We start from the raw sequence: 27,167 nt of genomic DNA on the forward strand, positions 1-27,167 counted from the left end.
ACAGGTCAGAAAAGGAACAGATACATCCATATAAATTACATTTTGGTGCTTTCTCCTGAAAACATCACAAAACAGGGGACCACACTACTCAATGTTTACAGTCTTTCTTTTTCCGTTGTTCACAGAATTCTCCTCCTTTTTAGTCAAGGTTTGTATTTCCGTCAGGTTCTCCGGTTGTCTGTAATTTAAAACAGAAAGATTATTATTATCTAGAATTGCTTTGAGTGTAACACTTTTAACCTGTTAAGCCCCGAGCCTGTTTTTCAGGCCTGAGGCTCGAAAATGACATTCCCAGAATAAATGACCATATCTTGACTTCTAAAAAGGGGTAAATTAATAATCTTTTTCCTCAAAGCAATGATAAACCTGTGGGTTGGATGTAGAAAAGTCAGAATCAATATAGATTTTTTTTATTTTAAAGTAAATTCAGATTGAACATAGTAAAAAAAATGTAAATTATAGTGTCCGTCCAAAAAAAACATTACTTATAGTGAAAGACTTGTGTTTTGTTTCGGTAAAAATGGTTCGTATCGTCAGTTAGCTGAGTTTCTTCCCGTTTCGTGAAAAAAAAAAAACTCACCTGATCTCAGCGTGGTGGTCCTGGAGTTCCACATTAAGAGTTTCAGGCAGAAATAAACAGAGACCTCCAGCTGTGATGGGCACGATGCCGTATATCAGCATGGGGATTGTCCAATGATAGACCTCCAGGAGTCTGATCAGTGGAGCGAGGATTCCCGCCACACGAGCACACATTGAGTTCAGACCTACTCCATTCTGCCTAGTATAGATACAAAATGATCTTATAGCAAAAGCAAACATGTCTTTTGAATTGTACCTGAGGGATATGTATCTTACCTTAGAGTGGTAGGGTACAGTTCTGCAGTGTAAACATAGACGATAGAGAAACTTGTAGTGGCAGCAAACTTCCCCACTACTGCGACCACTGTTGCCACCACGGGAAGATCTGATGGACAATTCATACATCAGACAGTTGTGACACATTGTGCATGCAAATTCAATCATGTGTGCCAGCTTCACTGTGTACATAATGAGGTTTGCCAAATGGTGATACAGTTGATTATGCCGGAATTAGAGACATGGGCTGTATAACCAGGGGTTAAATTGAGCCGGGGCTGTTGAAACGTGGTAACGGAATTTGGAATTTATCCATCTAAATGAACTGTGCCCAGCGGACTGCTCATACATTGGCACTCCACGTCTGTCGGGCCGCGGTGGTGGTCTCGCCGTTGTCTGGAAGAAGCAGTTGCTCAGAACCTTTCATTACGTTTGAACTACAGGTGACTAAAATTGGTCGGCAAAAGCCATTTTATTGTGTTTTAATGTATTGACCTCCTGGTCCAGCAGGTCAGTTTTTAATTGAGTTCACTGACTTTCTTACTTCTATTATCAAGCTGGACGAAGTGTTATTAGTAGGTGATTTTAACCTGCACATCGATGATGCCACAAATTCTGTAGCCACTGAATTTATTAATATTACTGAATCTTTTAATTTCAAGCAACATGTTTCCGGCGCCACTCACGTGGGTGGTCATACCTTAGACCTTGTTTTTTCTCTGGGACTAGATGTTGATCACTTCCGTTGTGAGGATCTACTGATCAGTGATCATAAATGTATTTGCTTTAATCTATCTGTGAAAACTGACCCCTTGTGTCTCAAAACATCATTACGTTCACGCATTATTACTCAGAGTACAGCTGATCAGTTCACAGCTCTCTTTTGCTGTGATAATAACACTAATATGAACGATGTAGAGCTTTTCATACAGTCTTTTAATCAGCATTGCTCTACGTTGCTGGACAAAGTGGCACCGCTAAAGGATAGGACTAGAGCTATCTGCAACACTTCTCCATGGATAACGGACGCTGTCTGCTGCCTGAGGCGGAAGTGTCGCAGGACAGAACGACTATGGAAAACCACTAGGCTGGAAGTGCATCGCCTATATCTCAAAGATCTAAGATATTATTTTAATGCATTAGTAAAAGAAGCCCGGACTGCTTACTTTGCTAAGTTAATAACTTCTTCAAAGAAAAATCCCAAGATGCTATTTGACACAATTAATAACATTGTTTCACCACCACTAACTACATTACCATGTCTTCTTTGTAGATAAGGTAGCATCTATTAGGTCCAGTATTAATCCTGGGATTTCACTGCCCAACTCCAGCCCCTCTCCATCCCATTCTGTGCTTGGCTCCTTCGAACCTATCAACTCACAAGACCTGATGGATTTGATTAGGAGAATGAAGCCATCATCCTGCCCTCCGGATGTAATACCAACTTCCCTATTTTTAAAAGTTGTACCAACCATTGGCAGTGCTGTATCAGCTATTATTAATACTTCCATGTCTACAGGATGTGTCTCTTCCTATTTTAAGCATGCCACTATTCAGCCCATATTAAAGAAAACTAACTTAGATCCAGCTCTGTAAATCATTCACTGCTTTATTGGCTTTTTTACTCTAAATCCGACCTACATTCATACTGAGGTAATAAATCAAGGGTGAAGTAGGGACATTTTCTCATTGACCTCTATAGAATCCGACTGGAGTCGCCCCCTGCTGGCTGTTAGAGAGAATGCAGGTTAAAGGCACTTTTCAGACCTGGAGGTTGCAGTTTGTTACTGAAGTAATTAGGTTAGAAGATGGGTGTACCAAGAAGAGTGTAGCAAAGAGATATGTTTGATAAAAATGGGATTTAACCTGGTTCTCGACAATCTGGTATATTATACACCAATGCGGCTTTCAACACACTCCTATAAATTATTCAGAAACGTACCTTTTGGTATAGTGAGTATCCCTAGACAAGCAGCACCTCCAAACAACAGGACAATTGCTTCACATCTCTTCCTCCCAAAGCGCTGGATGAGGCCCAAACTGCCCCAACGTGCAGGGAACTCCACTAAACCAAAGATGAACTGTGTGAGGTAGATGTTCAGACCGAAGTTCCCGACATTCAGGCTCAGTCCGTAGTACACCAGACTTGTTGCAAACCTAAACAAAAGAGATATCTTCAGGGAGGAATGGCTGTAGATGTGGCAGCAGGTTAAGGATGAATTGAATACTCACCACAGGTAGCTCATTATCAATGCACGCTTTCTCAGATAGGAAATCCTGAAGAGGTCCAACATGCTTCCTCTTTTGGACGGACCCTCAACAGCTAGCTAGAAAAAAACACAGTTTTAGTTATCTTTATTGCAGAGCTTTATTGTATTCGCCAGAGACGCATCTCACCTTGTCCAGCAGATCTTCTGGGACCTTCCTTCCGTTCACCTTTGCTGCCTTCCTGATCTCCTTGATCGCCTCCTCCTTCCTTCCCTGGGTGATGAGCCATCGAGCGGACTCTGGAAGAATCCTAATTGATATACATGTCCAAGATCACACATTATAGAGCGTTCAGTTAAGATAAGCTTCTTTAAAGGTCACCTATTATGCAAAATCAACTTCTTCATGTCTCTTCTACATCACCATGTGTCCCCTCTTCTTCATGTCTCTTCTACATCAACATGTGTCCCCTCTGTGGAAAGAGACTCTGAAAGTTTCAGGAACAAAGATTCTCTCTCTTTTTGTCCTGATCCATTTATATAAAAACCTGTCTGAAAATGAACTGATCAGATTTTGGCCACTTTATGATGTCATAACGATTTTTTGGCTTGTGTAACCATTAGCCAATCACCAACCAAGGTAACCCCCCCCCCACCTTATCACCTGAATCTCCTCCCAGAGCACCATTAGGCGCTTTCACACCGGAGTACTTTTCCCCGTACTTTTCCCTCTTAGTTCAGATAGTTCCTGGGATTTTGTGTTCACACCAAAAAGAGAACTTAGTTCAGAGAACTGTTTCCCCCCTTTTTAGTCCCTGCTAGAGGTGGTACTTTCCTGAGGAGAAAAAAGTTCCAATTTCTGATTGGCTGGGTGAATTGCAAACCACGCCCCTGGGAGTCTTCCCAGCAGCTTCTACTGAAGCCAGTCCCCAACTACGGGGACTTCCGGCCGGAGACTTCGGGTGGCAGTATACGCCGTGAAGTTGTTTGCGGCCTGCCAGTAAACCCAAAGCAGAAGAAGAAGAAGTGACGTCAGCGGCTTCATTTGTGTAATCTTCCCTCAGGGACTTATTCCGGTGTGAAGGCGATCGGCTCTTTAGTTCCATGGGGGAACTAAGTGCTGGGAACTAAGTACGGCAAAGTACTTGGTGTGAAATCGGCTAATGTGTTCTTTTTAACCAAATATCTCTCAGAGGGGCGTGGGGAGTGGCTCCTTATTTTCATCTAAAGTAACAGACAGAGAATCAGCACTTTTGAAACAGGGCTGAAACAGAGGGGATTATGGGATGCTGCAATGATCTGTTTGGTGTTTGGAGCCAAACACTTCAGAGACATGTTTTGTATCTATCTGAGACCTATAATATATTGATGAAAAACAGTATAATAGGGGACCTTTAAGATTAGCATCTTTAACATTGGTGGTGTCTCACCAGTAAAAGATTCCCAGGACAAGGACCAGAGGACAGAAGAGCACCAGCTGCAGGATCCTCCAATCACGGATGAGATAGGCAATGCCCGACAACATCATCAGTCCAAGAGAGTAGGACGAGTGGCAGATGATGGTGCAGAGAGCAAACTTTGAGGAGTCACTCCACTCTCCACCTTCAAAGCAGGAAGTAGACAGTTATCAGCTGTAAAATAGACCCAGACAGAAGCTTCAGTCGTGAACATTAGACCTACCTATTACAAATAAATTAGCAATAATGCCTGAAACGGCGATGCCATCTAAGAACTTCAGAACAATATAAACATAGATGTTGGGTGAGAAACTAATGCCGACACCAAACAACATGAGGAGAAAGATGGAAAGCAGGACTACGAAGCGGCGACCAAACCTACGGAGAGAAGAGAAGCACTGTTGAAGATGCACTTAATCTGTCACTCGTATAAGTTTAGCACAATTTAAATCAGTTCAGGATCATTAATATGGAGTTATTGAGCACCTGTCAGACATCGGCCCCAACACCAGCGCTCCAACCAGGAGACCGGCCATGTAGATGGACTGAGACGCTGCAATCAAACCACTCCTGTCACAGATCATGTTGAACTGATGACAGATAGGATGGAGAAAGAAGTATAAGACCAAAGAAAACAACAAATTCAGTTTTTCTCAGGCATTATTAAATATATATGTTCAACTACTGAAGACCTATCTTTTTACATTGGCTTTTATTTCTATTTGAAATGTGTGTGATGGGTTCTGTTATTATGTTTGTTCCTTTCAGGACTCCATGTGGTCTGTGTTTTCTTTTTAGGTTGACCTTAAATATGTCTGCCTCAAGTTGTTATTTGTATTCATGTTTCTGTGGTCTTAATTTGAACTTTTATTCTTACTTGTGAAGCACTTTGTGAATTCTATTTCTGTGAAAGGTGCTATAACAAATAAACGCATTATTATTATTATTTGAGAAGATCAATAACTGAAAATTGCAATTGGTTAAAACTAAAGGTTTTCAAATTATCAGACTGTTGCTGCTAAGGTTGTGCATCAATTGATAAAATTCCATCCTAATCTATAATTCAAATGAGTTAGCATTGAGTACTTTGTTATAAAGGTTACATTGGGTTGTCTCAGTGGAGCATGATCTACCAATGATGGCTCAGTCAAATGAATGGAGAGAAAATAACTCTGGATTTGGCTTTTAGGACATTTTACAATGACCCAATTCCTAAAATAAGGGGTTAAAAGTTTTGGTACTTGGTAGTTTATTCTGATACATATTGAGAAATATAAATAGGCTGATATACAGACATCTCCCTCCCAATGTAAGTCAATGTGAAAACGTTTTTTCTCATTGGCCGGCACTCTTTTTGGGGGTTTGACTACAACAAGGTTACAATTGCAAATAAATGCAACAGCTGCCACAACTATCAACAGTAGAAAAACAACCCAGCAAGAAGAACATCACATAAATCATAAGAAGTAAGAATGACTTAATTTCGATGATTACATTTCTGACTGATGTATAAAATGATCTCTTACCTCCGTCACAATGCTTGATGCCCCTTCAGGTGCCTCAGAATCCGATCCATGTATGCATCCTGTAGTCTTGTTGATGCCGTACGCTATAATGGTTTCCAAATCCAAATCCACAGGTGTGAACATCTCACAGCTTTCAAAGCCTCCATCCTTGTTCAGTGGGAGGGTGAGATTTCTTTGTTGTTCCTCCGTCAGGTTGGGTCCTCGCTCCAGGATCCAGTCGGTGTTGCAGTGATGTGGGAAGTTCAGTCCTACAAACACCTGACCAATCACATCGAAAGCTGTGAACAGGCTGGGGATGCATAACACCGCCACCAGACGTTTCTGAAACAAACCAAACTCCCCGATCTCCTTGAGAATCTCCCCAAAGCTGCTCATTTTGACGTCTGGTTAAATTTGCCGTGGTGCCACATTCAAAGTGCAGAGTGAGTGATGGGTGTGCCAATCTGAAGGTGCTATACCTCAAGGAAGTGGGCAAAAGGTGTCAACTAACTAATATTTAACCATGGACATAAGATTAGTACGATGGACTTAAGACATAACAATAATAAAGCGTGCACTTGCCAAGAGGTCATATGATGACTTAATTGAACTATTCATATCTTAAACTGCACTGTAACTTTTATTCATGTATTTTTTCTTTTAATGTTTATTTTATTATCTTTGCTTTTTAACTGCCATTTTCTTAATGTCTTTCATTTTTGAAAAGCACTTTAAATTGCCTTGTGTTGAAAGGTGCTGTATAAATAAACTTGCCTTGCCTTGCAGTGCTAAACCAATTCTTGAAGAGCACAGAAAATAATTTGTACTGAAATCACAATCGGATGTAAAGAGAAATGTGTGTCATTAACAGGTTTTTGTAGTTTTACAAAGGACGCAAAACATGTATATTTTAAGTGCCAATGTGTTTGATTACATTTTAAAAGCCACAATTGGTGAAAGACTAGTTTTTATAATCTTTTTAGAAGCATTGGAAAAAGGGGACATGGGGAGATAAAAAAACAACAAACGTTCTCGAGCTCACCAGTTAGTTAAGTAAAGTTACCAGACTGTTACGTTTATGTGTGTTGATAACTCCAGACATTAATTAAGTTATATTTCAATCTCAGACTTCATTTTAAGGACTCACGAGATCGAGTAACTTGATCCTGAGCATGAGTACGTTTGTTTTGGGTTGTTCCATCTCACACAGGCTCTGCCCTCTACCTGACTCTATGGGTACTACTCTCATCAATGATACGCGAGTGTAGTGGAGAGTTAGAGATAACTCAGTGTTGGCACTAGTTTTGTGTCTATCACTAGGTTCACCCAGGTGTGTCGGCCAGAACACCACTTAAGGCCAAAGGTCCAGAATAGAGGAAATGAGGAGCTAAGATGAGGCTTGACTTCTTTACTTATTTAGGCAGACATACAGATATTTGTCTGTGTGTGGTTTTTCCTATAAAGGAAATAAATAAAATACAATCAATATAAGATAACTTATGCATACATACATAATATACATAATATTGCCAAACCCTATAGAAATAATAATCTAGACATAATACAAGATGTCTCCCTTCTCTTATAATCATAAACACATTAACATATAATCAGGGATGCAAACTCATCAGGTATGAAAAAGGTGACAAGGATCCGAGCCCCCCGACCCCACAAAATATCGGCTTTAAAATGAGGAATAACAGGATGTTAGCAGTCAGAACAACTAAAGCAGCAGTGTTAATAATAACAGAAACGCCAAAGAGTCACATCTAATAGAAATGTATAAAAGCATTTATTTGAATTGTGTAGCAGTCAGTTTATAATTTTGGCAGCACTGTTGAGCATTTTGAAAATGTATTTTCATGCCTCTGTGCAAGGCTTAGTCTTTCTATCTTTATAGCCAGTGGTGTAAAGTAACTAAGTTCATAAACTCAAGTACTATACTTGGGTACAATTTTGAGATACTTGTACTTTATTTAAGTATTTCAATGTGTTGCTACTTTGTTCTTCTACTCATCTACAGTTCAGAGGTACATGGTGTACTTTTCCTCCACTACAGTTCAGAGGTACATGGTGTACTTTTCCTCCACTACAGTTCAGAGGTACATGGTGTACTTTTCCTCCACTACAGTTCAGAGGTAAATGGTGTACTTTTACTCCACTACATGTATTTAATACCTTTAGTTACTTCACAGATCTGGATGAATGATGTGAAATATAACCAAGTGTTAAATCAGACTCTAGTTCCACCTGGAGTAAATTCACAAGCTACCCTGCAGTATACAAAGTCATTCAAACTAGCTGCACCTTTACCAGCTTTGAGAACACTTTCATGATCAATCATTATAAAACATATCATATATATTATTCTGAAATGGACCAATCTGCACAATGAATACTTTTACTGTCGCTACTTTCACTATATTTTGATGAGAATACTTTTCTACTTTTACTTGAGGAACATTTTGAATGCAGGACTTTTACTGTAACAGAGTATTCCTACACTCTGGTACTTCTACTTTTACTCAAGTACAAGACCTGAGTACTTCTACTTTTACTCAAGTACAAGATCTGAGTACTTCTACTTTTACTCTAGTACAAGATCTGAGTGCTTCTACTTTTACTCTAGTACAAGATCTGAGTGCTTCTACTTTTACTCTAGTACAAGATCTGAGTGCTTCTACTTTTACTCAAGACCAAGATCTGAGTGCTTCTACTTTTACTCAAGTACAAGATCTATACTTATACCACCTGTTTATAGCCTATGAAAAAAACTATTTGAAAACGAAGGCTAAAGCTAACGTTAGCAGATAGTGACAATGTATGCTAGTTAGCTAGCTCAACGATAATATTGCGACAGGAAAACTTTTCAGTGCACATCACGCTCTGCCGCTCCGACAGGGAGCTCTGATCTGAACACCTGATTGGCCCGTTCTAACAGCTGTTCACCAGCGGTCCAGTCTGTGCCACAGTGACTCCGGACCGCACAGTTAATATTAACGAACGCACCGTAGGTAATGTAGCTGCTGAAGCTAGACCCTCATCCCGGAGCAGCAGAGCCTTATTATACATCCATGAGCAGAGCCGACAGGCAGGAAGACTCGAGCACACAGCTCTCGCTTCATTATAATATATAAAAAAAGAACACCATACGTGTCATGATGGCACATAACAGCTCGCGGCCGCAGATTACTCCGGGTCCCAGACCCCCCCCCCATACCCCAAAAATATTTTTATTGCAGATCTACATGAATCACACAAACGACCTATTTTGGACACCTTTCGGCGAATTTCGCCGAAAGGTGACAAGTTTGCATCCCTGTATAATGTCAAACACTCTTTACCAGGGACACGCAGAGATTCAAAGTTAAGCTACCGCTAATGAATAACGTTCTACTTCCGGTTGGCGGAAAGCGGCAGCCGATGCTCTTATTGTGAAACGCTACAGACATGCTACTTCCGGTAGCCGAGTAGCGGAGCAATAAATGAACTGTAAACACATAATATCTCACCTTTAACGCCACATAAACATTTATCCACATAAACTACATCCCATTACATTAATAATAGGTCTGTGCCACTCAACACGGTGTATATACCCCTAACTTTGAGACAGGAGTGCCGACTCACTTGACGAGTGACTTAATGAGCAGCCATCATAAATATGCACGCAGCATGCACAGATCACATGAGCACGGAGACTCTGCATTAAGCCACATCGGTACAGAAGTTATCACAATAATAATAAAGTGTAGAACAACATAACAGGCAGCACTGTGGACAAACACTCACGTTCATTTACGCACACAAGATGAAGGTTAAGACGGCATAACTTTCCTGCAACTACTGACGCACATTACCCTCTGATGTATGACATCACCCAAAACACGTGGGTTAGCCCCTCCCCACCATGAAGGCACAACTTAACAGGTATAGACTCTGTATAATAAAATAATATATATATATCAATATCTATAACTTTGGGGCCTTTTCTACAGCCGCCCACAAATGTATATAATACATTTGCTCATCAATAAAAGGCAACAAAGTCCTAAGGCTTGGATGTGATCGCAGGAGTAGAACTGTCCTCATCTGCTCCAGATGGAAGTGCAGGGAGGACCACCAGTCTGGCAACTGGCCGGGTGTAGACTCTCTCCTTGATCTTCACGTCGGCAGACCTTATATGTCCGTCGCTGCATGGATGCGTCTTGACAACTGTCCCTATGGGCCATAGGGCTCTTGGAAGATGCGGATCAGCGATCATCACCACGGCGTCCTCTTTGATGTCGGCAGGTGTAGCTTGCCACTTCTGACGAGCTTGAAGACTCGGCAAGTAGAGCCTCATGAATCGAGCCCAGAAGTGGTCAGCCAGAACTTGGGAGTGTTTCCAACGGCGGCGACTTATGAGCTCGCTCTCCGGATAGACTACCTGGGGTAGTGAACCGTCTGGCCGCCCCATCAGAAGAACATTAGGAGTCACTGGATCTGGGTCGCTGGCATCTGAAGACACATAACCCAAGGGCTTACTGTTGAGGACCCCCTCCACCTCAGTGAGTACAGTGCTAAGCACTTCTTCTGGGACCGGTTGAGCACCGACCGTGGCATACAGGGCACTCTTAACCGAGCGTATCTCTCTCTCCCACACACCTCCGAAATGGGGAGCTGCTGGGGGGTTAAAGTGAAAGGCAATCTTCTGTGGTGCAAGAATCTGCTGTAGGTCGGGAGCCATGTCCTTGAAGGCCTCACTTAGTTCTCTCTCACCTCCTTTGAAGTTTGTCCCCTGGTCCGAGAACAGCTCTGCAGGTGTACCTCTGCGGGCAATAAACCGACGAAGGGCCATCAGGAAGGCATCAGAACTAATGGCGGTGAGGAGGTCCAAGTACACCGCTCTGGTGGTGAGGCACTTGAAGATGATTCCCCATCTCTTCTCTAAGCGTCGACCCACCTTGACCTGGAAAGGCCCAAAGCAGTCCATGCCCGTAGAAAAGAAAGGAGGCTTGAATAGGCGCAGACGGGCTGCTGGAAGGTCAGCCATCTTGGGTACCGCTGGTCTGGCCCTCCATCGTTGACAGTCAGCACAGGAGTGCTGGTAGCGCCGAACTGCCTCACGCCCTCTCAAGATCCAGAAGGAGCGTCGTAACTCAGCGAACACCCTCACTGGGCCGGGATGGTGTAAGCGGCTGTCAAAGTCTTGGATCAGGAGCTTGGTCATCCAATGACCTGGGTCTAGGATAATAGGGTGAAGAGCTGTCGGTTCCAGGTCTTCTGCCTGACGTAGTCTTCCTCCAACATGGATGAGTTCTCCACTCTCATCTAACTCCGGAGACAGAGTGAGGAGTCGACTGCTTCGAAGAACTGGCTTACCAGCTTTCAGTAGGCTGCACTCTTGTGGGAAGCTATCCCTCTGAACCCTCTGGAGGATCAACCGCTCAGCTTGACGGAAGTCTTCAGCAGTAGGGGGGTCGTTGGATTTGGCCGCCCCATGCAGCTCCAGCACTGTCACCTCCAGCAACTCCTTCCAGGAGTTGGGATGACTGGGGTCTGCAATAGGCTGACTTGATGCTACTGCGGTGACTCCACAGAAAGTGGACTTGCGCAGCTCTGAGGCATCTTCTGTTTTGTGAACGGCTGGATCCTCTGGCCACAAGTCTGGACTCAGCAGGAGAAAGGGGGGTCCCTGGCTCCATCTATTGGTCTCTATGAGTTCCTTCAGCTTCTTACCACGTGTCACGTCATCTGCTGAGTTCCTTGCGGAATCAACGTACCTCCAGTCCTTCCTGTCTGTCAGCTCTTGTATCTCAGCTACGCGGGCGCCAACGAAGACCTTGAACCGGCAGGACTCGGACTTCAACCACGTCAACACTGTTGTGGAATCAGACCACAAGATCGTCCGGTCGATGTTGATGGTGAGTTCCCTTGCCAGAACCTGCGACAGCTGAGCACCAGTGAGTGCAGCACAGAGTTCCAGTCGGGGCATGGAGTGGAAGCGCTTAGGAGCGACTCTGGAGCGGGCCATCAGGAACGACAGGTACACAACACCATGTCGGTCAGTAGTTCGAAGGTACGCCACCGAGCCGTAAGCTTCTTCCGAGGCGTCACAGAATATGTGCACCTCTCTCTGTAGAGCGGAGATGTCCACTTCCTTTGGTAGGTATGGCCGGGGCAGGTTGACCTGAGGCAGGACTTGTAGTTCTTCCTCCCAGACTTTCCACTGCCGTAGAAGCTCTTGAGGTAGCAGCGGGTCATCCCATCCACGATGTTTATCCCATAGGTGCCTGACGAGTATTTTTGCCCTGGTTGTGTAGGGTAAGATGAACCCTAGGGGGTCGTACTGACTTGCCAGCACTTTGTAGATGTTGCGCATCGTGATTTCACCATAATCCACGGGACGATGCTTGTAGCCCAGGATATCCTTTTGGAAGAGCCAGCTCAGTCCTAGAGTGGATTCTGGGACATCTGTCTTGTTCTGAGCCAGCCATAGCTCAACACTGGTAGAGGAACTCTCTTCTGGTAGGTGACTGATGACCTCTGGTTGATTGCTGGCCCATTGACGCAGCTCGAAGCCTGCAGAGGCTAGGATGGCTCGTAATTTGTCGACCAGGTGCCTCGCCTCAGCAATGGTGGGGACGCTCTGTAGGCAGTTGTCTACATAAAAGCACTTCTCGACTGAGGTCCTCACCTCTTCATCTGGCTGACTATGGTCGATGACGTGGCGCTGAAGGGCAAACGTAGCACAGCAGGGGCTACACGTAGTTCCAAAAGGTAACACTTGCCACTCGTACACCGCAGGAGGATCTTGACTGCTGTCTCGCCAAACAAATCTGAGCAGGTCTCGATCTTCTGGGAGGAGTCGAACCTGGTGGAACATGCCCTTGATATCTCCACTGATTGCTACTGCATGCTCTCGGAAGCGTAGCAGGACTCCCAGGAGAGATGCTCCTAAGGTCGGCCCAGGCAACAGATAGTCATTGAGATGTTGCCCTCGATACTGAAATGAGCAGTTGAACACCAGTCTGTTCTTGCCATTATGGCTTACCATTTGGTGAGGAATGTACCACGACTCACGACCTTCCTCTACTGGTACTTCAGGGTCACACTTGATGACAGAGCCTGCCTTGATCAGCTTTACCATCTCCACTTTGTAGGCTTCAGCCTGCATAGGGTTCTTGGCCAATCTCCTTTCTATACTCCGTAGACTGTGCATGACGGCTTCTTTAGTAGCTTGAAGGAGTGGCATGTCTTTCCGGCGTAGCAGCGGGGTGGCATAACGGAGTATGTCGTTAACCTGTACTCTGATGGTTTTGGTCTCCAGGATACCGATGGCCTCTTGGTCCTCCCTCGAACGTGTGACTAGTTTCTCGCTTCTGAAAGGAAGAGTGTCGACCTGCCACAACATCTCGACATGCTTCATCAGCTCGCTCACTTGTGGTGATACTGATGTGAAAAGGCACTGCTGTGGTTGTGCGAGATGATAGACAACACTGGCTGGGCCTTGCAGCGTCCAGCCTAGCCTCGTGTGAATGGCAGCCGGTCCTCCTTTTGGGCCTAACCTGACTGGTTCAATGGGGGTGACGAGATGTGGGTGGTCACTTCCAAGGAGAAGCAGAGGCTTCGCATTTGTGAGGGTCCGGATAGGAAGGCCAATGAGGTGCTTATACTTCTCCCGGAGTTGCTCCAAAGGGTAGGTATGATCTGCTAGTCCAATGTGAGCAGTGGTGAAAGCACCTGTAATCTTGAACCAGGTCTACGGCTTAGCAGGAGAGGCAATGGAGAAGGAGACTGATGCACCGCGAAGGGCTGCACATCCTGTCTGATTGTGCGTAGTGGCAAGTCCTCTGGGGTCCCTTGCACACCTAACTTCTCTACAGCCTCTGGCAGCAGCATAGTTCTCTCCGAACCGTCATCCAGTATGGCATAGGTGTTGATGAATCGATCCTTATAATGGATGCGAACTTTGACGACTTTCAGAAGGATTTGACTGCCTTCAGCGGGTCTGTCCAGGTACAGTACCTCAGTCGTGGCCCTCATGCCATGGTTCTGCGAGGTTGGTGCTGAGTCTGTCTCCTTAGGTAGCCTCAAGTTCACATCATGCAGCACCTGGAGATGTTTCCCTTGGCAGAGGCCACATGTCTTCTTTAAGTTGCACTGCGCTGCCTGGTGCGGCCGTGCACAGCGCCAACACCTCTTATTGGTTCTTATCCATGCTGTCAGCTGTTCTTTGTTCAGCTTGGTTACTGCTGTACACTGACTGAGGTAGTGGTCCTCATTATTACAGTACGGACAGTATGGCTTACTCTTGTTCCCTTTGAAGGAGTTACCTGGAACTTGAGAGTCTGGTTTCTTCCAAGTGTCCTTGGCCCCGTGGAGCACAGTGGTGTGGTGCTTGCCCTGCCGTCCCTCAGGTCTGGATGATGACTCCCACGATCCCTTCACAGCTAACTGTCCTTCGGAGTCCTGGCACCAGGACTCATATTTCAGCCACTCTGCGAGATCTATAAGGTTGTGAGTTCTTGAGCCCTGACGGAACATGCAGCGGCGGAAATCTGCTCTCTGTTCAGGCGGCAGCTTACTCAGCAGACGAGCAACATGTGAACCACACTGTAGCTCCACTTCTCCCTCGGACCCTATGGTTCTCAGCATTCCCACTAATGACTGGATCTGAAGAGTAAACTTCTCGAAGGCAGCAACGTCTCCCCGCTTAATGTCCGGTGAGTCCATCACAGCAGCAATACGCTTCAGCGCTATCTGATGTGGTTGGCCAAACTTATCGTTCAGGGCAGCCATAGTGTCTGAGAAGGGCGTTGGAGAGTTGAGGTAAGCGTCTGCTATTAACCTGGCTTCTTCTAGTTGCAGGTGATCCACCAATACCTGATACTTGAACAGCTCTGTTGCACTGGGCGGTAGGAGGTTCTCCAAGGAGATCTTGAGCCGTGCAAACTCACTTGGGTCTCGACTTGAGAAGTTGCGGATTGTTGGGCGTGGTCCATGGTAACCTGGCTCTGATATGAGGGCAGGTCTGGAGGGCAGTGGCTGTGTCCATGACCTATGTGGATGAGGCTGCGGTGGGGGAACTGGGTTACTGCTATGCTCACTCCTGTGACCACCATAAACTTGGTACTTGGGCTCAGTTGGAGCCAAACTGGGTGGTCACGGTGACGGCTGAGCAGGCTGGTACCAGGGAGTTGAATAATCAGCGTAGTTCTCCCTTGACCGCGTAGCAGGAAGGGCACCATGTGCTGAGTGCTGTACATGTTGCTGACCCACAGACGGCTGAGTCACTGGAGCTGGAACTTCTTCTTCCTTCGGTGGAAGCTCATCTGGTCTCCCGTTGGGGTGATGAGGCGTTATATAGTCGCCAGGCAGTAACTCTCCACTTACTGGGTCAGGCCATGGTGGTGGTGCAGGCCAATCATCCTCATCCTCACTATCAGGTTCGCCTACAAACGGTGCAGGTGGCTGCATCACCGTTAACTCTGGCTTGTTGCTATGTAGTGATGGGGTCTTAAGGTTACGGACAGTATCCACCAACTGTCTCATGTCTGCTTGCAGTGCTTTGAGCTCATCTATATCTGATGACATACGCCGCTGTGTCTGCTGAAGTAGAAACCTTTCTTGACGAATATTCTCTAGCTCTACTCTGTCATCCTCACGCGGAGGTCTGTGGTGCAGCGATGTAGGCAGGTGAGAAGAGTATTCTCGAAACCGATCCCTCGGCTCTCTCTCTGGAAACAGCTGCTGGCTGCCAGCCCCATAGCTAAAGTCCATCTCCTGGAAATTAGCATCACGCCTGTTGAGGTGCCTTGGTGGGGGAGAGTCATTGGGGGAGGCGAGGGGGGTCATCCTGGCCTTACCCTCCAGAGGAGAAGTCTCTTCTTCCTGTCGGTATCTCTGACTAATGTATCCTAGATGATCCACATCATAGTCTGCATATCGCGTTGGAAGGCGGGTTTGCCTTCGAGGGCGTGCACCATAGGCCTCATACCCTGGTAATGGTTCCATCTCTGACGTAAACCTTGTGATTCCGGCTCGAAGGACCATCAATGTAGTGGAGAGTTAGAGATAACTCAGTGTTGGCACTAGTTTTGTGTCTATCACTAGGTTCACCCAGGTGTGTCGGCCAGAACACCACTTAAGGCCAAAGGTCCAGAATAGAGGAAATGAGGAGCTAAGATGAGGCTTGACTTCTTTACTTATTTAGGCAGACATACAGATATTTGTCTGTGTGTGGTTTTTCCTATAAAGGAAATAAACAAAATACAATCAATATAAGATAACTTATGCATACATACATAATATACATAATATTGCCAAACCCTATAGAAATAATAATCTCGACATAATACAAGATGTCTCCCTTCTCTTATAATCATAAACACATTAACATATAATGTCAAACACTCTTTACCAGGGACACGCAGAGATTCAAAGTTAAGCTACCGCTAATGAATAACGTTCTACTTCCGGTTGGCGGAAAGCGGCAGCCGATGCTCTTATTGTGAAACGCCACAGACATGCTACTTCCGGTAGCCGAGTAGCGGAGCAATAAATGAACTGTAAACACATAATATCTCACCTTTAACGCCACATAAACATTTCTCCACATAAACTACATCCCATTACATTAATAATAGGTCTGTGCCACTCAACACGGTGTATATACCCCTAACTTTAGGAGTGCCGACTCACTTGACGAGTGACTTAATGAGCAGCCATCATAAATATGCACGCAGCATGCACAGATCACATGAGCACGGAGACTCTGCATTAAGCCACATCGGCACAGAAGTTATCACAATAATAATAAAGTGTAGAACAACATAACAGGCAGCACTGTGGACAAACACTCACGTTCATTTACGCACACAAGACGAAGGTTAAGACGGCATAACTTTCCTGCAACTACTGACGCACATTACCCTCTGATGTATGACATCACCCAAAACACGTGGGTTAGCCCCTCCCCACCATGAAGGCACAACTTAACAGGTATAAACTCTGTATAATAAAATAATATATATATATCAATGTCTATAACTTTGGGGCCTTTTCTACAGCGAGCGTTCACACACTGAAGTTGTATAAACGTAGCCGGCCAATCAGCGCGAGCCTACCTGAATGCGCGTGCAGGCTCACAGTATATAAGGCAGCTACGCCTCCTGACTGTCGTCCTGACGACAGGGCGTTTATCCATCGGGGCTCCACCCACTGTACCCATAGAGTCCAGTAGAGGGCGGAGCCTGTGTGAGATAGAACGGTGGGTTACGTATTGTAACCCTAGTTCTATAAGCACAGGCGGAGCCCTCTACCTAGGAGCCCAGTCTTTCCTATGCCGCTCGCTGAAGAGGGTGTAGGATGACAGTCAGGAGGCGTAGCTGCCTTATATACTGTGAGCCTGCGCGCGCATTCAGGTAGGCTCGCCCTAATTGGCCGGCTACGTTTATACAACTTCAGTGTGTGAACGCTCGCGTATCATTGATGAGAGTAGTACCCATAGAGTCCAGTAGAGGGCGGAGCCTGTGCTTATAGAACTAGGGTTACAATCAAGCCCCCAGGAAGTGCGCCGGACTCTGATGAAAATATTCGTGCTGGCCAAACGGCGGTACTACACTTCCTTTTGGTTGCCAGGCCCGGAAACACTTTTTCCCATTGACTTACATGGGGAAAGAGTGGTCTGTAAATCGTTGGATAATTTTTTTTAAACTAAATAAACTACCCAGTATGAACACTTGTATAGCCCTTATTAAAAACATTCGTTCCTCAAGTTGTAAAATGTGCTAATAACGTTATTCTGAGAGTTATTTCCCTCTGCATTATGAACGCGCATCTAACCCACGGGACCGCGCCGCCCGGCACGTTCATGTTACGTGTTCAGCACGACATGAGTTTATCTTTACCCATGGATGCACAATAAGAACGGACCCATATCGCCTTACTGCCAGCCCACGGAGCTGTAATAATGGATATATTGCACATGTTTGCTGTAATTCATCATTTGTAAAATATTATACTACATGGGCTGTATGATTAAATCTTGTACCGTAAATGTTGTATTAAATAAAGTTAATATTACCGACATAGATTAACGTCCCTGTAGCTTCTTATTGCACTAAGAAGCTTATTGCACTGTGTATATATATATATATATATATATATATATATACAGTGCAATAATTCTTTCATGCTAAATGAAGCTCTGTTGCTTGGATATCACTAGATCCTGTTACAGCGTAATATAAAAGTACATAACGATTGATGTGTAAATTAGCATAATTACTAGCTAACCGCTAGCTGCTAACTGCCGCCTCGTTAATATCAAATCTATCATAACAAACATTACCATGCTGTCATGAACGTGCGGTGTTGTTACGTGTACGCAAATTGACGTGCTTGATGTGAACGAGCATTTTGGGGGGCATGGTTAAAGTTGCGCATGCGCTATGAGCGCACATACGGGTACTTCTCAGGCATGCCGGGTAATCTGTGACGTTTCGCTCTCTCAAAAGTTGGGCCATTTTATCATCATGCGCGAATGAGCAACTCTCATAGGAATGAATGAGGCCCCGCCTCCCACGCTGTATCCAGTTCTTATTATACATCCATGGTTACAATACGTAACCCACCATTTTGACCATGTCCCCCATGGGGCTCCGTAGAAAAGTGTGTTATTGTGTTGGATATATGTATATGTATATCCCAAAGAAAACACACCACCTGTTAAAGCTGGGATAAATAAAATAATACAATGAGCAATCACACAGACAGTTACAATGCATGTAGCTTCACCTCTTAACCTGTGTACAGTGTCAAAGTACAGTATCATTTATTCATCCACATATATATTGTTTACCCAGTTAGATACGGTGGAGGATTTCACAATAATAACTAAGGACAATCTGAGTGGACCTTTAGAGTTTGGATGAAGAGGAAATAATAAAAATATGTGGGATTTAATTTGAGTGCGGTAAATATATATAATATTCAATCATAAAAATAATATTATGATCACTGACATGTGTGTTGATGTCACCAATAGCTGCGTTTGCTTCCCTTTATTCTTGATAAATGTCCCAGTTATCAAACAGTCTACAAACTTCTGTAAAACATTTTTACTTCTAACAACAAATAATACAATTATGTTTAAATAAATGGTCAACAGGTCAGAAAAGGAACTGATACATCCATATCAATTACATTTTGGTGCTTTTTCCTGAATTCTCCTCCTTTTTAGTGAAGGTTTGTATATCCGTCATGTTCTCCGGTTGTCTGTAATTGAAAACAGAAAGATGATTATTATCTAGAATTGCTTTGAGTGTAACACTTTTAAAGGTCCCCTATTATACTGTTTTGAGCCACTCCCCACGCCCCTCTGAGAGATATTTGGTTAAAAAGAACACAATGGTGCTCTAGGAGGAGATTCAGGTGATAAGGTGGGGGGGGGGTTACCTTGGTTGGTGATTGGCTAATGGTTACACAAGCCAAAAAAATCGTTAGGACATCATAAAGTAGCCAAAATCTGATCAGCTCATTTTCAGACAGGTTTTTATAGAAATGGATCAGGACAAAAAGAGAGAATCTTTGTTCCTGAAACTTTCAGAGTCTCTTTCTACAGAAGGGACACATGTTGATGAAGAAGAGACATGAAGAAGAGGGGACACATGTTGATGTAGAAGAGACATGAAGAAGAGGATTTTGCATAATAGGTGATTTAAAGGGATCATCTTCTCACCTGATCTCAGCGTGGTGGTCCTGGAGTTCTACATTGAGAGTTTCAGGCAGTAATAAGCAGAGACCTCCAGCTGTGATGGGGACGATGCCGTATATCAGCATGGGGATCGTCCAATGATAGACCTCCAGGAGTCTGATGAGTGGAGCGAGGATTCCCGCCACACGAGCACACATTGAGTTCAGACCTAATCCATTCTGCCTAGTATAGATACAAAATGATCTTATAGCAAAAGCAAACATGTCTTTTGAATTGTTCCTGAGGGATATGTATCTTACCTTAGAGTGGTAGGGTACAGTTCTGCAGTGTAAACATAGATGATAGAGAAACTTGTAGTGGCGGCAAACTTCCCCACTACTGCGACCACTGTTGCCACCACGGGAAGATCTGATGGACAATTCATACATCAGACAGTTGTGACACATTGTGCATGCAAATTAAATCATGTGTGCCAGCTTCACTGTGTACATAAGGAGGTTTGCCAAATGGTGATACAATGCAGGAATTAGAGACACGGGCTATATAACCGAACATAGACTGTACAGATGCACCCAGTTAGGTTTTCCCCACCCAGCTGCCACATAAATACCAGACCAATGTTACGATGTTATCTTCCATAAACTGTTTTAAAACCCAAGCCGGACAACGCCATTGATTCACCTGTGAATCATAAGGTATCCAAGGCGTACATCATTCACTGCTTTATCTGTTTTTTTACTTTAAATCAGACCTACATTCATACTGAGGTAATAAAGCGTGAAGTAGGGACATTTTCTCATTGACTTCTATACAATCCGACTAGAGTCGCCCCCTGCTGGCTGTTAGAGAGAATGCAGGTTAAAGGCACTTTTCAGACCTGGAGGTTGCAGTTTGTTACTGAAGTAATTAGGGTAGAAGATGGGTGTACCAAGAAGAGTGTAGCAAAGAGATATGTTTGATAAAAATGGGATTTAACCTGGTTCTCGACAATCTGGTATATTATACACCAATGCGGCTTTCAACACACTCCCATAAATTATTCAGAAACGTACCTTTTGGTATAGTGAGTATCCCTAGACAAGCAGCACCTCCAAACAACAGGACGATTGCTTCACATCTCTTCCTCCCAAAGCGCTGGATGAGGCCCAAACTGCCCCAACGTGCAGGGAACTCCACTAAACCGAAGATGAACTGTGTGAGGTAGATGTTCAGACCGAAGTTCCCGACATTCAGGCTCAGTCCGTAGTACACCAGACTTGTTGCAAACCTAAAAAGAAAGAGATATCTTCAGGGAGGAATGGCTGTAGATGTGGCAGCAGGTTAAGGATGAATTGAATACTCACCACAGGTAGCTCATTATCAATGCACGCTTTCTCAGATAGGAAATCCTGAAGAGGTCCAACATGCTTCCTCTTTTGGACGGACCCTCAACACCTAGCTAAAAAAAATCTGTTTTAGTTTGTTTTCTTTTTATTGCAGAGCTTTATTGTATTCGCCAGAGACGCATCTCACCTTGTCCAGCAGATCTTCTGGGACCTTCCTTCCGTTCACCTTTGCTGCCTTCCTGATCTCCTTGATAGCCTCCTCCTTCCTTCCCTGGGTGATGAGCCATCGAGCGGACTCTGGAAGAATCCTAATTGACATACATGTCCACCATCACATACTATAGAGCAGGGGTGTCCAAACTACGGCCCGGGGGCCAAAAGCGGCCCGGGGACCATTTTGAATCGGCCCTCAGCAAATTAAAAAAGTATAATGTAATACGGCCCACAAATGAAACTTGAGCTTTTCTTGTATTGTACTTGTTAAATATATCTGTAAACATATATTACACAGTAGTATTCATGTGTTAATAAGCCCAATTTACAATAAATTCAGTCAATTACATTTGAAAATATGTTCTAACAAATCTAAGTCGATAAGAAAAAAGCCCAATGACTTATTTACATAACAACCTTGAAATACAACCTTCCTATTTCTCCTTATTACAATCAATCTGAAGCTTCTGTTTTAAGGGACACTCACAAGCATCATTTACCTACATTTGATTGATTTTGCTGACTTATAACTGAACTTATGAGGCGATATACCTCGAGTGAGTGGCCCAGCCCTTTGAATATTTTAAGTTTGGAAACCCCTGATATAGAGCGTTCACTTAGGGCTTAAATCGAGATTAGCATCTTAAGTGTCTGAGAGGCTTCTGACCAGTAAAAGATTCCCAGGACAAGGACCAGAGGACAGAAGAGCACCAGCTGCAGGATCCTCCAATCACGGATGAGATAGGCAATGCCCGACAACATCATCAGTCCAAGAGAGTAGGACGAGTGGCAGATGATGGTGCAGAGAGCAAACTTTGAGGAGTCACTCCACTCTCCACCTTCAAAGCAGGAAGTAGACAGTTATCAGCTGTAAAATAGACCCAGACAGAAGCTTCAGTCGTGAACATTAGACCTACCTATTACAAATAAATTAACAATAATGCCTGAAACGGCGATGCCATCTAGGAATTTCAGAACAATATAAACATAGATGTTGGGTGAGAAACTAATGCCGACACCAAACAACATGAGGAGAAAGATGGAAAGCAGGACTACGAAGCGGCGACCAAACCTACGGAGAGAAGAGAAGCACTGTTGAAGATGCACTTAATCTGTCACTCATATAAGTTTAGCACAATTTAAATCAGTTCAGGATCATTAATATGGAGTTATTGAGCACCTGTCAGACATCGGCCCCAACACCAGCGCTCCAACCAGGAGACCGGCCATGTAGATGGACTGAGACGCTGCAATCAAACCACTCCTGTCACAGATCATGTTGAACTGATGACAGATAGGATGGAGAAAGGAGGAGAAGACCAAAGAAAACAAACAAATTCAGTTTTTCTCAGTCGTTATTTGAGACGATCAAGAACTGAAAATCCCAAAGGTTTTCAGGTTTTCAAATCAACAAACTGCTGATATACAGATGTGTGAAAAAGTATTTTTTCATTGGCCGGCACTCTTTCTGGGGGATTGACTACAACTAGGTTACAATGCATGATGGTTTGGTGGCTCAAATGAGACCTAAATCTGCAACAGCTGCCACAACTATCAACAGTAGAAAAGCAACCCAGCAAGAAGTAAGAATGACTTAATTTCGATGATTACATTTCTGACTGATGTATAAAATGATCTCTTACCTCCGTCACAATGCTTGATGCCCCTTCAGGTGCCTCAGAATCCGATCCATGTATGCATCCTGTAGTCTTGTTGATGCCGTACGCTATAATGGTTTCCAAATCCAAATCCACAGGTGTGAACATCTCACAGCTTTCAAAGCCTCCATCCTTGTTCAGTGGGAGGGTGAGATTTCTTTGTTGTTCCTCCGTCAGGTTGGGTCCTCGCTCCAGGATCCAGTCGGTGTTGCAGTGATGTGGGAAGTTCAGTCCTACAAACACCTGACCAATCACATCGAAAGCTGTGAACAGGCTGGGGATGCATAACACCGCCACCAGACGTTTCTGAAACAAACCAAACTCCCCGATCTCCTTCAGAATCTCCCCAAAGCTGCTCATTTTGACGTCTGGTTAAATTTGCCGTGGTGCCACATTCAAATTGCAGAGTGAGTGATGGGTGTGCCAATCTGAAGGTGCTATACCTCAAGGAAGTGGGCAAAAGGTGTCAACTAACTAATATTTAACCATGGACATAAGATTAGTACGATGGACTTAAGACATAACAATAATAAAGCGTGCACTTGCCAAGAGGTCATATGATGACTTAATTGAACTATTCATATCTTAAACTGCACTGTAACTTTTATTCATGTATTTTTTCTTTTAATGTTTATTTTATTATCTTTGCTTTTTAACTGCCATTTTCTTAATGTCTTTCATTTTTGAAAAGCACTTTAAATTGCCTTGTGTTGAAAGGTGCTGTATAAATAAACTTGCCTTGCCTTGCAGTGCTAAACCAATTCTTGAAGAGCACAGAAAATAATTTGTACTGAAATCACAATCGGATGTAAAGAGAAATGTGTGTCATTAACAGGTTTTTGTAGTTTTACAAAGGACGCAAAACATGTATATTTTAAGTGTCAATGTGTTTGATTACATTTTAAAAGCCACAATTGGTGAAAGACTAGTTTTTATAATCTTTTTAGAAGCATTGGAAAAAGGGGACATGGGGAAATAAAAAAACAACAAACGTTCTCGAGCTCACCAGTTAGTTAAGTAAAGTTACCAGACTGTTACGTTTATGTGTGTTGATAACTCCAGACATTAATTAAGTTATATTTCAATCTCAGACTTCATTTTAAGGACTCACGAGATCGAGTAACTTGATCCTGAGCATGAGTACGTTTGTTTTGGGTTGTTCCATCTCACACAGGCTCTGCCCTCTACCTGACTCTATGGGTACTACTCTCATCAATGATACGCGAGTGTAGTGGAGAGTTAGAGATAACTCAGTGTTGGCACTAGTTTTGTGTCTATCACTAGGTTCACCCAGGTGTGTCGGCCAGAACACCACTTAAGGCCAAAGGTCCAGAATAGAGGAAATGAGGAGCTAAGATGAGGCTTGACTTCTTTACTTATTTAGGCAGACATACAGATATTTGTCTGTGTGTGGTTTTTCCTATAAAGGAAATAAACAAAATACAATCAATATAAGATAACTTATGCATACATACATAATATACATAATATTGCCAAACCCTATAGAAATAATAATCTAGACATAATACAAGATGTCTCCCTTCTCTTATAATCATAAATACATTAACATATAATCAGGGATGCAAACTCATCAGGTATGAAAAAGGTGACAAGGATCCGAGCCCCCCGACCCCACGGAATATCGGCTTTAAAATGAGGAATAACAGGATGTTAGCAGTCAGAACAACTAAAGCAGAGGTGTTAATAATAACAGAAACGCCAAAGAGTCACATCTAATAGAAATGTATAAAAGCATTTATTTGAATTGTGTAGCAGTCAGTTTATAATTTTGGCAGCACTGTTGAGCATTTTGAAAATGTATTTTCATGCCTCTGTGCAAGGCTTAGTCTTTCTATCTTTATAGCCAGTGGTGTAAAGTAACTAAGTTCATAAACTCAAGTACTATACTTGGGTACAATTTTGAGATACTTGTACTTTATTTAAGTATTTCAATGTGTTGCTACTTTGTTCTTCTACTCATCTACAGTTCAGAGGTACATGGTGTACTTTTCCTCCACTACAGTTCAGAGGTACATGGTGTACTTTTCCTCCACTACAGTTCAGAGGTACATGGTGTACTTTTCCTCCACTACAGTTCAGAGGTAAATGGTGTACTTTTACTCCACTACATGTATTTAATACCTTTAGTTACTTCACAGATCTGGATGAATGATGTGAAATATAACCAAGTGTTAAATCAGACTTTAGTTCCACCTGGAGTAAATCCACAAGCTACCCTGCAGTATACAAAGTCATTCAAACTAGCTGCACCTTTACCAGCTTTGAGAACACTTTCATGATCAATCATTATAAAACATATCATATATATTATTCTGAAATGGACCAATCGGCACAATGACTACTTTTACTGTCGCTACTTTCACTATATTTTGATGAGAATACTTTTCTACTTTTACTTGAGGAACATTTTGAATGCAGGACTTTTACTGTAACAGAGTATTCCTACACTCTGGTACTTCTACTTTTACTCAAGTACAAGACCTGAGTACTTCTACTTTTACTCAAGTACAAGATCTGAGTACTTCTACTTTTACTCTAGTACAAGATCTGAGTGCTTCTACTTTTACTCAAGTACAAGATCTATACTTATACCACCTGTTTATAGCCTATGAAAAAAACTATTTGAAAACGAAGGCTAAAGCTAACGTTAGCAGATAGTGACAATGTATGCTAGTTAGCTAGCTCAACGATAATATTGCGACAGGAAAACTTTTCAGTGCACATCACGCTCTGCCGCTCCGACAGGGAGCTCTGATCTGAACACCTGATTGGCCCGTTCTAACAGCTGTTCACCAGCGGTCCAGTCTGTGCCACAGTGACTCCGGACCGCACAGTTAATATTAACGAACGCACCGTAGGTAATGTAGCTGCTGAAGCTAGACCCTCATCCCGGAGCAGCAGAGCCTTATTATACATCCATGAGCAGAGCCGACAGGCAGGAAGACTCGAGCACACAGCTCTCGCTTCATTATAATATATAAAAAAAGAACACCATACGTGTCATGATGGCACATAACAGCTCGCGGCCGCAGATTACTCCGGGTCCCAGACCCCCCCCCATACCCCAAAAATATTTTTATTGCAGATCTACATGAATCACACAAACGACCTATTTTGGACACCTTTCGGCGAATTTCGCCGAAAGGTGACAAGTTTGCATCCCTGTATAATGTCAAACACTCTTTACCAGGGACACGCAGAGATTCAAAGTTAAGCTACCGCTAATGAATAACGTTCTACTTCTGGTTGGCGGAAAGCGGCAGCCGATGCTCTTATTGTGAAACGCTACAGACATGCTACTTCCGGTAGCCGAGTAGCGGAGCAATAAATGAACTGTAAACACATAATATCTCACCTTTAACGCCACATAAACATTTATCCACATAAACTACATCCCATTACATTAATAATAGGTCTGTGCCACTCAACACGGTGTATATACCCCTAACTTTGAGACAGGAGTGCCGACTCACTTGACGAGTGACTTAATGAGCAGCCATCATAAATATGCACGCAGCATGCACAGATCACATGAGCACGGAGACTCTGCATTAAGCCACATCGGCACAGAAGTTATCACAATAATAATAAAGTGTAGAACATAACAGGCAGCACTGTGGACAAACACTCACGTTCATTTACGCACACAAGACGAAGGTTAAGACGGCATAACTTTCCTGCAACTACTGACGCACATTACCCTCTGATGTATGACATCACCCAAAACACGTGGGTTAGCCCCTCCCCACCATGAAGGCACAACTTAACAGGTATAGACTCTGTATAATAAAATAATATATATATATCAATATCTATAACTTTGGGGCCTTTTCTACAGCCGCCCACAAATGTATATAATACATTTGCTCATCAATAAAAGGCAACAAAGTCCTAAGGCTTGGATGTGATCGCAGGAGTAGAACTGTCCTCATCTGCTCCAGATGGAAGTGCAGGGAGGACCACCAGTCTGGCAACTGGCCGGGTGTAGACTCTCTCCTTGATCTTCACGTCGGCAGACCTTATATGTCCGTCGCTGCATGGATGCGTCTTGACAACTGTCCCTATGGGCCATAGGGCTCTTGGAAGATGTGGATCAGCTATCATCACCACGGCGTCCTCTTTGATGTCGGCAGGTGTAGCTTGCCACTTCTGACGAGCTTGAAGACTCGGCAAGTAGAGCCTCATGAATCGAGCCCAGAAGTGGTCAGCCAGAACTTGGGAGTG

General features: G+C 43.7%; 2 protein-coding genes across 2 annotated transcripts; both read right to left on the reverse strand.

Moving 5' to 3' along the window:
• Positions 1-12: 12 nt before the first annotated feature.
• On the reverse strand, positions 13-6,454 carry LOC117496576 (solute carrier family 22 member 13-like). The gene is made up of 10 exons (XM_034148281.1): positions 6,046-6,454; positions 5,006-5,109; positions 4,743-4,897; positions 4,493-4,664; positions 3,253-3,373; positions 3,088-3,182; positions 2,798-3,012; positions 856-964; positions 581-778; positions 13-178 (listed from the first exon to the last, which is right to left on the reverse strand). Exons 1-10 carry the CDS (start codon positions 6,418-6,420, stop codon positions 85-87), a joined length of 1,638 nt encoding a protein of 545 aa, XP_034004172.1. The 5' UTR covers positions 6,421-6,454; the 3' UTR covers positions 13-84.
• Positions 6,455-19,032: 12,578 nt separating this feature from the next.
• Positions 19,033-23,298, reverse strand: LOC117494848 (solute carrier family 22 member 13-like). The gene is made up of 10 exons (XM_034145842.1): positions 22,908-23,298; positions 22,445-22,548; positions 22,182-22,336; positions 21,932-22,103; positions 21,239-21,359; positions 21,070-21,164; positions 20,779-20,993; positions 20,026-20,134; positions 19,751-19,948; positions 19,033-19,287 (listed from the first exon to the last, which is right to left on the reverse strand). The coding sequence occupies exons 1-10, from the start codon at positions 23,280-23,282 to the stop codon at positions 19,212-19,214; spliced, it is 1,620 nt and encodes a 539-aa protein (XP_034001733.1). The 5' UTR covers positions 23,283-23,298; the 3' UTR covers positions 19,033-19,211.
• Positions 23,299-27,167: the final 3,869 nt, after the last annotated feature.

Source organism: Trematomus bernacchii, unplaced genomic scaffold (genome assembly GCF_902827165.1).
Source record: "Trematomus bernacchii unplaced genomic scaffold, fTreBer1.1, whole genome shotgun sequence".
NCBI classification, from domain to species: domain Eukaryota; kingdom Metazoa; phylum Chordata; class Actinopteri; order Perciformes; family Nototheniidae; genus Trematomus; species Trematomus bernacchii.